Source organism: Mobula hypostoma, chromosome 19 (assembly GCF_963921235.1).
Source record: "Mobula hypostoma chromosome 19, sMobHyp1.1, whole genome shotgun sequence".
Classification (NCBI taxonomy): domain Eukaryota; kingdom Metazoa; phylum Chordata; class Chondrichthyes; order Myliobatiformes; family Myliobatidae; genus Mobula; species Mobula hypostoma.
In genome coordinates, this window is record NC_086115.1 from 21,326,827 (window position 1) to 21,344,325 (window position 17,499).

General features: G+C 42.2%; 1 protein-coding gene across 2 annotated transcripts in view; it reads right to left on the reverse strand.

Moving 5' to 3' along the window:
• Positions 1-17,499, reverse strand: part of pkd2l1 (polycystic kidney disease 2-like 1) — a 61,455-nt gene that overhangs the window by 17,959 nt on the left and 25,997 nt on the right. For both annotated transcript variants that reach the window (XM_063071154.1, XM_063071153.1), the window contains exons 5-7: positions 14,674-14,902; positions 2,031-2,201; positions 801-982 (exon numbers count right to left, since the gene is read on the reverse strand). In XM_063071154.1, the coding sequence (XP_062927224.1) occupies positions 801-982; positions 2,031-2,201; positions 14,674-14,902 (582 nt within the window). The remainder of the gene's footprint in view (positions 1-800; positions 983-2,030; positions 2,202-14,673; positions 14,903-17,499) is intronic.

Sequence of the window (17,499 nt, forward strand, 5' to 3'; positions counted from 1 at the left end):
GAGGTAATGGTTCAAAGTCCATTTAGGAATCAGATGGCAGAGGGGAAGAAGCTGTTCCTGAATCGCTGAATGTGTACCTTCAGGCTTCTGTACCTCCCACCTGATGGTAACAGTGAGAAAAGGGCATGCCCTGGGTGCTGGAGGTCCTTAATAATGGACGCTGCCTTTCTGAGACACTGCTCCCTAAAGATGTCCTGGGTACTTTGTAGGCTAGTACACAAGATGGAGCTGACTAGATTTACAACCTTCTGCAGCTTCTTTCAGTCCTGTGTAGTAGCCCCTCTATACCGCTGAGATCCTTAACCTCTCGCTTTGGCAGTCTGAGGTACCCACCTGCTTCAAGCAGTCTTCAATTATATTGGTGCCAGAAAAGTAAGTGGTAACAAACATGCTACTGATTTTTTTTTGCACCCTTTCTAGGTTAATGATATCCTGCCTTTAGAGAGGAGCTGAGGACTGTAGTACAATTTGTGCTCAACATCCTTTGGAACAAAAGATAGTCCTCACTGTTGATCCGATGCAGCCAATCACACTGAAAACCTTACAGCAAAACCTGTGGGGTTGTTCCTGCTTTCTAGAAAAAAAAATCTAACCTTGATGGCAGTCTTACATTTAATTAACAATTTTTAATTGAATTCTGTCAAATAATCATTAATCTGTAAATTAATTAGCTATTATCTCTGCACTAATATTTCCAAATGTATTGGAAAGTATAATGAAAAATAATTTATGATTTTTGTCATTGTAATTATGTATACTTCTAATGTTTTATATGTGGTCTGAAGCAGTAAAGTACTCACATGCACTTGAGGAAGGTACTGAAGTTTTGCACTTGGGTTCCAAACAGAAGATATCCCAACTGAGCATAGGCGAAGAAAACAATGAAGAACATAATTGCAAAGCCAAGAATGTCTTTGGCACATCGAGCTAGAGTTGACGACAGCTGGGTCATTGTCTTGTTAAAGCTAATATATTTGAAGATCTGAGTTAAAAATAAGAGAAATATTAAGAAAACAATCTTTGTGAAAATAAACTACAAACATACTCAGTTCCCAGTCAATTGAGTCCACGATCTTCACTGGGAATTGTTTCAAACTGAACAATTGTGTTGAGTAAATTAAATACACTTGACTCTAGGTTTATACTTCCGATCTCATATTGGTTCCAATACCAAGACGGTCTATTTCTAACTCCACTATGCGGCATGACTCATCCCCTTCCTCAGATACTTCACCAATCCGCCACTAAAACCCTCATCCATGCTTTTTACTTCCTGACTTGATTTTTCAATACAAACATGAATGGCCTTTCTCTTTCTACTTTTTGTGGCCTTGAGCAGTCCAAAACTTCTACCATCCACTCCATCCTGAGTTTGCTGACCTATATTGTCCTAAATCTTCCTTTGGGCTCACTGCTGCCTATCTACATAATCTTTTTCATCTCTACACACCTGGGCATCTCCCAGTTTTAACTCTCGTAAATATTTTAGACAAATCAATGCATTTGAGTTAAAGCAACGAGAAACTAACACCTCTAAGAAATGACACTGTGCAAAAAGGCATTGTAATTTAAGACTGATTTTGATCATGATGAGCTACAGATTCAGATCTGTTTAATAAACAATGCACGCTGAGGAATTACTCTTAAGCCCTGCTAAATTTTTATCTTTTAATAACAATAAATCAAACTAAAGTATTTAGTGACAACAGTAGCTAAGGAATTAGTAGTATAATCAGCAGGTTCATATTTCCTGTTGTAGTCTTAATATTAAAGAACAAATCTAGCAATATTCATAGAAATCAGCAAATTGGCAACAGTGCAGTCAGCTGGGGAGATGATAACCATCTCAGAGAGTGGAACACTGAGGGCAGACAGTGGGAATGTCATGTGTGAACAATATTCTGCAAGAACTCTTAACAATGGCAAAAAAAGTTCACTCAAATTTAAGATACATTATATATACAGTGGAAACTGAAGATGCAATGTGCAGAATTCTTAAACTAATTAGTTATGACTAGAATTTTTGCTACCTTGATCCAAGCAAAGAACAAGTTGACAGCATTCATATTATTGTACTGGGTCTGCCAAAATGCCAAGAACTCAAAGTCAGCGTAGGATTCTGGGTCGGTCAGCAGTTCTCCCATCAGTATGTTCACTTTAATGGTGCGGAAGATGTGGAATCCTATCGAGAGCAAGGCGAGCTGAAACAGAGGAACGGAACACTGGCTTCTTATTCACTACTCTCATAAAATCTAGAAATCAGATTTTAATGGAAAATAATATTCATTATTTTTATATATCCTTAGCCTTTTCTAATATTGGTCATGTCACTCTATTCAACATCATGTTACAATAACAAGTGGGGCACATATATTAATGGATATAATGATAAATGTTACTGATACAGCTTTTAGATGGAGTTATACAGCATGGACACAGGTCCTTCGGCCCATCTCATTCATGCAGACCAAGTTGACTACCTGAGCTAATTCCATTTGCCTGCATTTGCTCCTATAAAACCCTTCCAGTTCATCTACCACTCTACATACCCCCTCAACCCCTGCATAGAAAAAGCCTCCTCAGACCCCCTTTAAATTTCACCCCTCTCACCTTAAACCTATGCCCTCTGGTTTTGGACTTTCTACCCTGGGGAAAAGGACTGATTATTCACCTTCTCTATACCCCTCATGACTTACTGTATATACCCCCTCAGCCTTCTATGCACTAAGGAAAAAAAATAACCAGCCTATCTAGTCTCTCCTTATAACCCATGTCCTCCAATCCCAGTAACATCCTTGTGAATCTTTTCTGCACCCTTTCCAGCTTAATAATATCCTCTTTGTAGCTAGGAAACCAGACCTGCGGTTAATGTTCAAAGCATAGCCTCACCAGTGTAACACATCATCCGAACTCTTGTACTCACTGCCCTGACTGATGGAGACTAGCAAGCCAAAAGCCTTCTTCACTACCCTGATTACCTGTGCCACCACTTTCAGGGATCCATGCTCCTGTACTTGTAGGTCTCTCTATTGGTCAGTACCCTCCAGGGCTCTACCATTTACTGCGTAAGACCTGTCCGTGTTTAAATTACCAAGTTTATTTTAAATGGCTTTTAAATTGGCAAAGTAATGTTATATCCATAAGCGCAATTATATACACAGAACAAGAATAACTATAAGTTGATACACTTGTAAACTGCATCAGTCTACATAATAAGATAACTTACAAATCGTAGATAAGTTTATTGAGTGCTTTTGCCCATTGGGAGTGCATATCTTAAATGCACTCAAATATAAGGTTCTGGATCAGAAATAAATAACTCGAAAATCTGCCCACAATAGGCAAAAGATTGCCACTTAGTGAAGCGGCCACTTAGTGTTCAACCACTAACTCATAACCGGATAATCAAAAATATTTTGTCACCAAAGGACCACAACACATAGGAGCAGAATTAGGCCATTCGGCCCATTGAGTCCACTCTGGCATTTCATCATGACTGATCCTGGATCCCATTCAACCCATACACCTGCCCTCTCACCGTAACCCTTTATGCCCCAACCAGTCAGGAACTTATCAACTCTGCTTTGAATATACCCACGGATTCGGCCTCCACTGCAGTCTGTGGCAAAGCATTCCACAGATTCACTCCTCTTTGGCTAAAAAAAACCCCTTTCTTGTTTCAGTTCTGAAAGGCCGCCCCTCAATTTTGAGGCTGTGCCCTCTAGTTCTGGATACCCCCACCAGAGGAAACATCCTCTCCACATCCACCTTATCTGGTCCTTTCAACATTCGGTAGGTTTCAATGAGATCCCCCTGCATTCTTCTAAATTCCAGTGAGTACAGTGAGTCACAGACAAGTATCCTTTGCTCAGTCAGATATCCAGCTTGACTTGCAACGTGTTGTAGGTGTTTCATTGAATGGAGGAGAAGTGATAGGAGCTGCTTTGTTCCGGCACTCTCCACACCAAACATGGGGAGAACTACCAGAATACTCCCCGTGATTCTCCCTGATTCTGGTTTAAAATGGCGCTACCGAAGGTGTGCGGCAGTCTACTGGTAGTTCGGAAGGCAGGAAATTCGACTAAAAACATGACTTATAACATCTTTCCTGAAGCAGATTCTGGTGAACTATCGCCGTAGACAGTGAGGAGGCAGGCAGAGGCGAGGCTCAGTCAGGGGTGAGCCGAGCTGGAGCATTGCGCGGTGCAACGTGTTCGAGCCAGGGTCGCAGACGGAGTTGGTGGTATCACTGCCGGAGACGGAGTGAGCGATTTGGAGAGGCGTCGACGCGGAAGAGTTTCAACGCTCGTCCACCTATCCCGGGTGTGAGGTTGGATCACTCCAAGTACTGAGCCGATTTGGTGAGACTGAGAGTGGTTTTGGGCTGGGCAGTCCAAGCATATCGTGGCGCCGGGGTCTGCGTCTTAGAGCAGCGATCGGACAATTTAAACACCGGCACAGATAGACTGGAAGCCTGAGCTTCGGGAATAGAGGCGAGGGTCTGCTCAATAGATTGCTCACTCTCCCACGAATGTTCATTCTTTCTCTGCTGCGCTGAGGCTGTGAACTGATCCAGCTGCTGTGCATTTTTGCCTCACTGGTGTGATGAATTGTGACTGAGGCTTGGGCCTACTTAGTTGCTCCGGGAGTGGATCTGAGGGCTCGCTCTGGTTCAGAATGCTGTTGGCTTATTTCTGTTGACTGCATATTAATGTCTATCCCTCTTTCTCTACGCAATGGTGTTTGGTCATTTTTTTTTAAAAATTGGGTTATTTGGATTTCTTGCTTTGTGGTTGTCTGCAGGCAGGCAAACTGCAAGTTGTACAATTTATACAATTTGATAATAAATGTGCTTTGAATCTTTGACTCTTTGCTTTGTGCTTTTGAGGAAAGAGGTGGAAAACCTTCAAGCTGAGCTGATTCGATGGATGTCTGATATTGCTTCTGCTAAACATGATACATCCACTGGGAAACCCAACCCACCCGTAGGACTTTATGACGCAGAGGACTGCTGCTGGAAGGGGTCTCTTGACCAGAGAGACAACCCGTATTTTCTGTTATAATTAATGGGAAGACGGGCATTTCAAGTGAGACTGTGAGGGGCAGGAAAATCTTTGAAAAGTAAGTTAATGGTCAATCAAACAGAGAAGAAGAGAGGCAAAACTTCGGAGGGACCCAATAAAGGAACTGGCTGGCATCTCAGAGAGGATACATCCCAATCAGTATATCAAGGGAAATACTAAAGTGCAAAACACTATTCCTGAAAGATTATTAGGTCCAATTTCTGATGTATCCATACAGATTTCAGGTATTTATACTAGAGCCATACTTAACACAGGTTCTCAATTTACTTTACTCTGCAGATCCTTTTACAACTGAAGCATTTATCATTGACGGCGCTCGGTGCCCTTGCAATTTGAGGGCTTAGTTGTCATGGTCCGGATCAGGGTCCCTTTAAATTTACTTTGTTTATGTTATGATCCGGACCGTTGACTCCCTGTTTCCCTTTGGTTCCCTGTTATCCTGTGTTCCTCGGGCTTGGTGATTGGAGGCAATTTACTCTCAGCTGATCCGGTAGTTTATAGTCTCCGGCTTTCAGCTATTCAGTGCGAGAGCGTTTGCAAAGTACTGCGAGCCAATGTTATCTGGCCAGAGCGAGCTTAGTCTCCTCCCGGAGCAAGTGCCAACAAGCCGCCTTCCCTTGTCATTACGGGTCAATCAAAGTCAACCCGCTGGGGTGAGTCAAGAGCTCGCCGCGGCTTGGAGCGTACTTGAGCCCAGTTATAGTTCTGTCTGTTGTTGTGTGGTCTCCGTATCCATGTCGTGCGTCTAAAAGGGGTCCCGGCCCTGTACCCTGGAAGGGTTCTGACCCTGTCTCAAGAAGAGTCCCGACTCCGTCCTGTGTCTCAGGAGGATTCCTGGCTCTATGTTTTATGTCCTGTGTCTGTGTCTGTATCTGTCCCGTGAATAAGAAGAGTTCCTGGCCCCGGCGGCTCCAAGTCTCAAGTCCTGGCCCTGGCGGTCCGTGATTCCAAGTCCTAGCCCAGTCCAAGGCCTGAGTCCTTGTCCAGTATGCTATTCCTGCTTCTGCTTTGGTCTCCTTGTAATGAGCAATAAACTTAATTAAGTTAACCTCACAAGATGTGTCTTGCATTTGGGTCCACCCTTGCTCCCAGCGCCCCCCATTGTGACATTACTACTGATGAGTACCCATACAAAGGTTACTTGTCATCAAGGCTGGAGTTTTCAGAAGCAGATATTGGAGTAACTGAGACTATTGACACACCAGTCTGTCCAGGTCTGCCCAAATTCAGTTGAAAAGGGTGAAGCTTCAGTCCTTGTGATAACAAATACTTCAGTTGTGAGAAGGCTCATGGGGCTGTGAAAGGAGAGGAATGGAGAGGTAGTGTCTAGTTTTTCGGGGAAATGGAAGAGAAGCAGCTCCTAGATCGAGGAAGTTGACCTCGAAGTCATTCAACTTTGGTGACTCACCAATACCCAAGGAATGGAAAAGGAGATTAACTGAGAAAGTGTCTTTTCTACTGATGAGTCCGATGTTGGTTGCACCAAGAGTACTTGCCACACTATTAGAATGGATATGCTACTTACATTTACAAATGGATTGGGATCCTGAAGTCATGAAATTCATTAGAATACTCTGTTATTAATAATGGTTTAATAAGTTCCAAAGTCATGAGGACATGATTATTTTTGGTGGAGGGGGAGAATGTAATGCCCTGGTCAAAATCTCCTCTGCTATGCTGTAGGTATTTCATTTCAACAGTTTTCTGCAAAAGCAGTGCATCCTGCTGGCAGAATGTTTTGGTTTCGGCTAGAGATAGGATGCCATGTTGTTCCAGATGGTGGGATCGGGAGAAAGCTCCAGAGAGAAAGGGGTGAAGAGAGTTTTGTGAAGGACAGTGGTCTGGTTTGGGGTCTTTTGGTGGGAGTTGCAGAGTGGCACAAAAGGGGAAGATGCCGCAGAATACCATTGGAAGGAGAGTCAGGTTTGCATGAAGTACTTTGTGCAGATGAATGTCTCCAAGGAGGAAGGGCCACTACTCCTCCAGGAGAGCCAGCTTGTTTGAGGTGAACTTCGAGGGAAGTTTGGAATATGGTGTGTGCTTTCACACAGACCAGGGTCCAACGTGTGAATAAAAAAGAGTTCCAGTATGAGCTCCAGTGGTTATGTGCACATTGGACTAGTTTAACTGTAATGGGCCCTTTTCTTTTCTCTTTTCTATTGACTGTTTGAACTGGTGAACATATTTTCTTTATCATTTTATACAGTGTACGATCTGTTATTTCTTGCTGACCGATAATTATGTGTGGGCAGCATTCACTCAAATTTCACGATGTTCCTGTTTGGTTGAACCCTAAATCATACTGACCCTAGATATATATTGTTTATGAAAGGTGGCCTTCTCACTGCTGTGTCATGAGACTGTTAGCAGAGCTAACTAACAAGCCAAGTTTCTATACGTGCCCGGTGAGAGGGTTACATCACTTTATCATATTCTCAGTCGTAACGGGATTGCGATCTAATAACTGTGATTCAGGAGTACTCATTAAGATCAAACTTAAAACAATGGCCAAAGTTCAGAAACAAACTACTGAATCTCCAACATTTCCAGCTGGGAGAGAACAGACAACAGAGAATTTAAGCACTTATTTGAAGCAAGTATATAAACTTGATACGGTTGGCGAAGAAATCTGGAAGAAATGTGCTTTCGATAGTGAGGACTGGTTTATGAGTGGTGTTGAAACGATATGGAATAAAATTCAAAAATGTGGTCAGGAAATAAGAAAACTGACTGGATGCTAATGGTAATATCAGAGCTGTGGAGGTGTGAGTGTGACCAGCTGCAAGACCAGATAAACGCTTTTAAATGCAAACATGCCTTATTAGAGAATTAAGTCTGTGAACAAATAATTTAATTGCTCAGCAAGTAAACAGTTTAACTAACTAATTTGAGGGTGGGGTGGAAGGAGAACATTATAGAATGCTAACAGAGCAGTACGAAAAAGACAATAAGAAGTCTGAAGAGCAAATCTCCGTGTTAACTGAGTGGGCGAGAGAATAGCATGAAAACTATGTCCGTAGCAAGATGCACTTTTTTGAGTTGCAGAGTAAAATGAGGCAGATCTGTGCTGCGCAGGAACAACCCTCAATGGCTGGTTCTGCCAACTGAGCGGGCAGTTTGTCCAACCCAGTGGGCGATGCTAACATTGATGTCACTTATAGTGGAATGCAGCCAACGCTGATTCGTCCCCAGAAACAGTGACACCTTGGGGAAATCCAGGGAACTGGAAAATGGATAGGATACTGACTCGACAGAGACCTCCTGTGGCTTAAGTGATATTGACAGTGCTGAAGTGTTCGGTGTGGCAGCCATGCCAAGACTAGCCCCAGCAAAAACGAAGGAAATTTAAATGTGCAAGCATGAAGAAGGACATTATGAAAGGAGGCAGGAGATTTATCATCAACTAGCTGAATCTGAAAGAATTGACAAATGGTCCAGAGAAATTCCACATCCTGAAAACTGGAAACTTAAAGACTTGGGCAGAACTTCAATGAATTAAGAACATATACAAATTGCATCCACATGATGGCATTGAAATTTTAGCTACAATGCCATCTTTTCAGCAAATGCAATTAAAACATGGTTGAAATAAGAAGCTGTATATAGATTGTTTGGAAGAAAGTGGTTGATTGCAAACAAAAGATCTCAGAGGATGTTTCTGAATATGAAGATTGCTATAGAACAGTTTGGACCAGCTACTCAGGAATATCTGAAGATAATAGAGAAGAATCTACATATAGACCCCTCAATTCATCCTTCATGGATGGTTTGAAACCAAATGTTGCCAAAATGGTGAAGCTAACAAGAGCAAATTGGGATGAACCAGCTGTTCCCTACAATGAACTGGCGCAGGTCGCTAAACACATGGAGCGAAATATCAAAGTCCCAATACGTTCAGTAAAATGAAACAACAGTCCACACCTGCTAACCAACAGGACAAGTCAAACCAGAATTGACAGCAATCCCGGTCTGGGTCACAACCCCAAGGTAAACAAAAAATGTCAATTCTGTGTAAAAAGGGATACTGGATGAAAAATTGTTAGAGGAAGAGAGCAACTTAACCACAATGACAATTTCAGCCACAGCCTCAACAACAACAACTTTACCAACAAGTTCGACAGCAAGTTCAATCCCCTACCTTACAAAGGACAGAAAATTCTGATCTGATGGTACAACTTCAACAATTGTGGATGTAGTGGACAAGTGGTCAAGGTTGTAAAAATGACGAGGCCCTTCCCTGCAGCCCTTGTTTGCCTTGGTGGAGCAAAAATCATACAGCTTATATGATAATTTACTAGTTAGATATGAACGTGCTGAATTCTTACTGGATACAGGAGCAAAACTAACATTTATAACTGAAGCTACTGCCCAAAAATGAGGTCAGTGACTAGCATCCAAAGATATGAACCTTTGCTGGAGGTTCAAAAGCAGACCAGCTGAAGTACAATTTAGTCCTCACTTAGGAGAAATACAATTCTGGGTAGGAGACATCTTACATCTCGCAACCTCTTCTCAGAATCTACGTCCTATGACTTTAATCTCCTCTTTTGAATTGATGGAGGGTAAAATTATTTGGAATCTCTTATTTGGAAAACTTAAATTAACTAGTCATCCAATATGGTCACAAGACAAAAATGATTGTGGCCCACTGGAAATGGACCCTGTTAAGTTTACTGGGAAGATGCCATGTAGTACCAAGCAATATTCTGTTAAGTTTACTGGGAAGATGCCATGTAGTACCAAGCAATATTCTTAGAGTAGAACATTAATGAAAGGCATCAAACTTATCATCAATCAGCTGGAGGAGCGAGAAATTCTTGTCAGGACACACAGTTCATCTAACAGTCCAATCTGGCCTATCAAGAAGGCAAATGGCACTTGAAGACAGATGGTGGATTACAGAATTGCCAATCAATGTACTAATAAGCTAACCCTTCTGGTGACAGATCCATCAACTATCTTCAGAACCTTGAACCTATCATATAATTGGTTCACAGTTATCGATATGGTCAGTGGCTTCACATCAGTAGCATTGGTGCCTGAATGTCAATCATGGCTGGCTTCTATAGTCGATGGTCAATACTACCAGTGGACGAGGCTACCATGGGGACTTCACAATAGTCCTGCTGTCTACCAGGTGTTCTTGAAACAACATCTAAAGGGCTTTCCAGGCACCGACCCACTATCATACAATATATGGATGATACCGTGGTTGCTTCTGAGACCGTATATCAGAAGAATGTGATCTACTTTATTTGCTCGATCACCTAGCCTTCAAGGGACACAAAGCAAATTTGGACAAGGCACACTTGCACCAAGAGGAAGTGATTTACTTGAGACAGAACATTTCCCGAGACCAATGAGAAATCACTGAAGATCATGCAAAGGCTGTTATGTCAGCAAAACCACCTGCAACAGTCCAGCAGCAAGCACTCCAACAACCCTGAACAGATGGAGCCTCTTCAAAGTTTAAAGGCAATGTAAGTACTGCACCTCCATTAAGAATCCCTGATATAGAAAGACCATTTATCCAGTATGCCAACGAGAAGTGTGGCTACGTGACAGCGGTTTTAACTCAAGAACATGGAGACCAAGAGCTTCCTGCTGGTCATTACTCTGCCAAATTGGACAATGTAGCATTGGGATGGAGCTTGTGTCTACGAGCAGTGCAGGCAACCTACCTGGCAGTCATGACTGTTTCTAACATTGTGCTGGGTCAGACTTCAAACGTTCGGTGTCCGCATTCAGTACATACTTTACTGACTATGAACAGGGCCTCTCAAGTGACGGCTGCTCGGCGGTCCAAGTGATCCAGCATTCCTGAGGCACTTAATATCATCATTCAATGAGCAAGTCCAGTGAATCCACTGACTTTTGTCAGTGGATGTGGAGGACAATGGCGGTCATGACTGTGCAAGAACAATAAAATGCTAAGAAGATGTAAATGACCATAATAGATAGATAGATATACTTTATTAATCCCGAGGGAAATTTGGTTTCATTACAGCCGCACCAACCAAGAATAGAGCATAAATATAGCAATACAAAAAACCCCAACAATCAAACAACAAAATGCAAAACTATGCCAGATGTAAAATAAGTCCAGGACCAGTCTATTGGCTCAGGGTGTCTCACCCTCCACGGGAGGAGCTGCACGTTCGATGGCCACAGGCAGGACCGACCTCCCGTGCCGCCAAGTGTTGTATCACGGTGGAATGTGGCCGAAGTCCAACAGTAAAAATTTCAATATCCAGTCTGCAAACACGTTCCTCGATCATAATATACCCTGGATTGCACCATCCGTTGTTAGCCAGATCAGTAAGCACCCCACTCCTTCACACAGCTTACCACTCTCAGTGCACTTCCAGTCAACCGGAACGGTATTACCCACCGAACTCCTCTTCTCCATAAGTCTCTGTTGTCTCGACCTGGTCCTCTTTCCTTGGCTTTTTTATCCCCCTCTGTGTGTTTTCCTCCGGATTTCAGCAGGGGTGTCTGCCGCTCTGTTTGCTAAGCCAACCGGAATTTGCTGGTCCGTGGAATACACAATGTGACCTTGCTTCTGTCCCGCGTGTCAGGATGAAACCCAAATAAAACTCTCTCTACTAGCATATTAGAGAGGGTGCAGCTTCAACATGTTACCGTGAAGTGCCGTTACTGAATGCAGATCTGATTCTGTACTCTGATAGCTCCTCAACCGTTGAGGGAGGAATTTGAATGGCCGGTTGGGCTGTTGTCACAAAAAATGAAGTGATGGGCACCTGATACATGGCTCCTGGTACCTCTACACAACGGGCAGAAATTAAAGCTTTGACTGAAGCCTGCAGGCTGGCAGCAAGAAGATCAGCAAATCTACACTGATTCTCCATATGTTCTCCAAGTCATTCATGACTTCGGAAACTTATGGTGATATATAGGTTTACTTACAGCCGGTGGAACTCCAATCAAGAATAGGCAACTAGTACGAGAACTTATGGAAATCATACAATTCCCAGCAGAAGATGCTGTATTGAAATATAAAGCTCACTCCAAAATGATCACAATAGAAAGCCATGGAAAGACATTTGCAAATGAAATGGCAAGAAGGACATCGAGGGAAAGAATTAAGAAAATAGAAGAAATAGAAGAAAACCTGATAATGGAAACTATGGAAACCAAGTTAAACTCTGTATCACAGACTAATTTACAAGATATTTGAGAAATGCAAGACTAAAACTGTAGTTTCTTTTTACCAATACAAACTTTGTATTTTTTTTTAAATGTATTTTTTCATATAGAATGTGGTGTTTTGTCCCCACGTAGTGGCAAAAACACTGTATAGTAGTTACACAATGGTTTGTCACCTTTTCTTTTTTAATTGGCAGCATTAGCACATTACAGATGTGCTACGATTGTGTGAACTTTCATTGGCTTTTCTTATCTAAGGAACTTGTCTTATCGGAACTATAAAGGTGGTAGATTTTACAAAGGCACCATCTTTTTCTTTTGCATCATTCCTCTGCTTTGCATCATCTGTTCCTTTGTTTAAACTTTAAATAAATGATCGTTGAAGAAGTGAAGTTTCAATCATTCTTGGACTCTTAAAAGAACCTGGAGATCGAAAATTACCAAGATCCAACACTGGTGAAGCAATGCTTTGATTTTAACATCCTTATTCTGGCATTTTCTGTCATTTCCTGATCTACAACCTCCTTATCATTTGAAATAGTTCTACTTCTCACTTGTTCAAACTAAATTATTCAATCAACCATTGGAGTTTGATCTTTCAGCTACCAGGACCTCAACTTCTGAAATTCCACCCTTAAACTTCTGGATCCCACTACATATTTTGTCAGGTAGTATTTAAAGCCCACATGTTTGACCCATCCTAATAATGGTTATCTATCCTATAATGTTTTTTCCCAAATGGCAAAGTGACACAGCTGGAGGATTTCTGCCCCCGCCCCCAGCCTGATCTCAGACATTTCCATCAGTCCATCCCCTCCTTTAGCTCCCTTTTACTCTCGCACAACCCAGCAAACCATCATAACCATCATCCCAAATAAGGAATAACGAATAGGTGCATGCCCAAGAGCCGTGAGGTAATGCTATTTATTATTGAGATGCAGTTAAGCCCTTCTGGCCCTTCAAGCCACATTGCCCAGCAGACCCCGATTTCACTATAACCTAATCACGGGACAATTTACAATGACTAGTTAACATACTAACCAGTACGTCTTTGGATTGTGGGAGCAAACCAGAGCATTCAGAGGAAACCAACATGCTCATGGGGAGAACGTTGAAACTCCTTACAGACAGTGGCGAGAATTGAGCTCAGGTTGCTGATACTGTAAACTGTTGTGCTTACCGCTACGCTCCCATGCCTCCCCATATAAAACTCTGGTTAGACCACACTTGGAGCATTGTGTTCAGTTCCGATTGCATCATTATAGGAAGGATGTGGATGCTTTAGAGACGGTGCAATGGATATTTACTAGGATGCTGCCTGGCCTAGAGAGTATGTCTTGTGAGGACAGGTTAAGCAAGCTAAGGGCTTTTTCCTTTGGAGTGAAGGATGAAAGATGACTTGATAGAAATGCAGAAGATGATAAGAGGCATAGATCCAGTGGATAGATAGAGACTTTTTTCCAAAACAGAAATGGCTAATTTGAGGGGGCATAATTTAAAGGTGACTGGCAAAAGGTATGGGGAGGGAGGGAATGTCAGAGATAAGTTCTTTTACACAAAGAGTGGTGGGTGTGTGGAATGTTCTGTCAGGGTAGTGGAGGCAGGTACATTAAGTGCTTTCTGGAGTTTGGAGGAATCAGTGGGAATCGCATTAAAACCCATTAAATATTGAAAGGCCTAGACAGAGTGGACATGGAGACGATGTTTCCTATAGCGGGGAGATCTAGGACCAGAGGCCACAGCCTCAGAATAGAAGAATGTCCCTTTAGAAGAGGGACGAGGAGGAATTTCTTCAGCTAGAGGGTGATGAAACTGTGGAATTCATTGCCACAGACGGCTGTGGAAGTCAAGTCATTAGGTGTTTTATAAGTGGGGGTTAACATGTTCTTGCTTAGTCAGGGGATCAAAGGTTACAGGGAGAAGGCAGGATAATGGGGTTGAGAGGAATATTAAATCAGCCATGACGAAACGGCGGAGCAGACTCGACAGATTCTGCACCTATGCTTTATGGCCTTATGGACATTTAAAAAACTCTTAGATAACCAAATGGATGATAGAAAAACAGACAGTTGTGTCGAAGGAGGGAAGAGTTAGTTTGATCTTAGAGTAGGTTAAAAAGTGGGCACAACATTGTGGACTGAAGGACTGAACTGTGCTGTAATGTTTTATGTTTTAGGTCCCTGTGGAAGCAACTGTTGTTACTGGAGAAAATCCTGGGGTTCACAGGAAGAACATGCAAACTCCACACAGAAAGCACCCAAATTAGGAAGAACTCTGGGCTGCTGGAGCTGTGATGCTATAACCCAACTGATGTGCCATTTTTAGTACAATAACACTTTGTTTCAACAGGTTAAAGATGCTGTGAACAGTAAATGCATGTAGATCTTACTATTACAACAGAAGAATGAAAATAGGAACTTACCAGAATTACCACCAGGTCCAAGCAATTCCAAATGCATTTGAAGTACTGTAGTTTATGAAGCCTGAGTTCCAGTATTTCTTCCACAATGTAATAGAGGATGAAGATACAGAAGATAATTTCACAGGCTATGATAAAGTAATCCCAGTTGTTGATGTAACGGATCAGTTTCACCGTGCGGAACTGTGAGGAAGGAATTGCACCACCTGTGGCGGGGAATTCCACCACAAGCCTTTAATGAAATAGAATGATAAACACAGAAAGACTTTGGTAAATATTTGTCTCTGATAGCTCACCACATTGCTTCGAGGATTGGGAACATGTGTAAAGAACCTGGAACGTAAAATATTGCACCAGAAGGGCTGCAGGCAAAAGCATAAGCTTAGAGTATATGTTGCTAGATATTTTTAAAAATCTACAATTATTCTGTGCTGCCAAAATATAAATCTGTGCTTGGACACATTTGTAAAAAGCAAGAAAGGTTTGGATAAGTATCTTCTGTGAAAGGTCTCAATGGCTATTGTTAAACCCCAATTTAGCCCATTAAGTTCTGTATACGTCATGTTTTCAGGTCAGAAAATGTGAACAACATCACTAAAGGTATTCTCTCTCCTACATCCAATGTGTGAATGCAAGAAGTTAAAAAACTGGACCCTATTGAAATTCAGCCAAAAATCTCCAGACTCAAGGAGAGTGAATCAGTTATTTTTCTGATGTGATGATGTATTCCTGTCACCGTGTCACGTGTGAAGTGAGCTGGTAATCAGAATCAGATTGTTTAAGTCTTTTATATGTGAACTATGTTCTAGTCCAACTAGTTTCCTCCCTGACACCTTTGACCTGCTCATCCTGCTCCAACATTGCGTGCTCTGTAGTCTTACTCTTCAGCATGTGCATTAATCACCAGCTCAATCGTCTGTTTTCAAACAAAACCAGGCAAGTGACGGGGAGCCTAAGTGACACCAGACTAGATGAGTCCTTTGACTAACAGCTCCTTTCAAGATGCAAGTTTGATCCTGAGCTGCCTGTCACTTTAACTTTCTGGCCCACTTTCACCTCTACAGTGTACCAATAAAAGCCAACGTAAGCTCAAGGACAAGCACCTCACCTTCTGACCAACACGTTACAGCACTGAATTCATCAACTTCGGGCAGTTCTTCCAGCTGGTATCATAACTGGTAAATTCAAATGGTCTCTCTGTTTTTTCCACAGCTGCTGACTGATTTTTTGAAGACATTTCCAGCATTTTTCTTAGATTTAAAATTTTCAGCAAGAACATTTTTTCTGTATCTCAAAGTGCTACCATTTTTCCCTTACCATCTTCATCCATCTCCTGTCTTATCTCCAGGGAAGTCAGCTATGATTAACAAGCCTTGAGCATTTATGTTCGTTCTGTCAGTTTGACCATTTGCAGCCTCTGCTCCATCACTGACGTTCCCTTTACTCTCTGCATTGCTCCCCCTACCCTGCAACTTACCCGTTTCTAACATTTCCCAGTTCTGATTAAAACCCTTTCTCTCTCTCTCACTCTGTCTGTCTGTCTGTCTGTGTCTCTATCCGTCTCAGTCTCCTTCTGTGTCTCTTTCTCTCTGTCTGTCTGTCTGTCTCTTGCTCTCTCTGTTGCTCTTTCCCCTTGTCTCTGGTTTTCTTTCTTCCTCTTACTCTCTCTCTCTTTCTATTTCACTTCCTCTCCTTTTCTCTCTCTTTTTCTCTCTCTCTCTTTCTCTCTCTCTCACACGCATTTTTATTGCAGATATCTAGCTCTCATCTATCTTTGCTTTTCAAACTACGAAGGCACAGACTGGCAGCAGACGGCCATTGAACCCTGCTTCACCATTTAATGAGGTCTTGCCAGTCCAGTTGACCTGCAGCAGCACAGGAAACATCCCTTCAGCTCACCAGGTCTATCCTAATTTTTCCCCATCTAAACTAATCCCAGTTGTCCCTGTTAGTTCTATATCTTCTTTGACTGGCCCATTTAAGTGGTTGTGTAAATATCGCTTAAACATAGTAGTTGTATCTGACTCTATTACTACCTCTGGCAATGAGTACCAAATATCAACCACTCTATAGAAAAAAAAATTGTGCTCTTAAATCTTCTTTTGAACTCCTTTATCTCACCTTAAATCAAAACCTTTTTATTGATATGACAGAGGAAAGTTTCTGACTAGCTACCCTATCTATGCCTCTTATCATTTTAAATACCCCTCAGCCTCCTTCACTCCAGGGAAAACAAATCCAGTCTATCCAATGTCTCCCCATCCTCCAATCTGGCCAACGCCCTGGTGAATCTCCTCTGCACTTTCTCCAGCACAACCACATCCATCTGACAATGTGACAGCGTGCACACAATGCTCCAAGTGCAGATGTACCAGTATTTTGTCAAGTTGCAACATGACATCCTAACTTTTATATCTTACACTCCACCTGTGATGTCAAGCAAACCCAATGTCTGTGTTGCCACTTCTAGGGAACTATGCTCTTGAACCCCAAGGTCCCTCTGTTCAGTAACATTTCTTAGCATCCAACTTTTGCTATATATGTCCGACCACCACTTGACTCCACAAAATGTCTCTTGATGTTTGTTAATTTATTTAGAGATACAGCACAGTAAAAGGCCCTTCTGGCCCAATGACCCTACTAATCCGTATGTCTTTGGGATATAGGAAGAAACCGGACCGTCTGAAGGAAACCCATGTGGTTACAGGGAGAATGTACAATCTCATTACAGACAGCAGTGGGAATTGAACCTGGGTCACTGGTACAGCAATAACATTACGCTAACTGCTATGCTATGTCCCAGTCTTGTTGGGATTAAATTTCACCCTC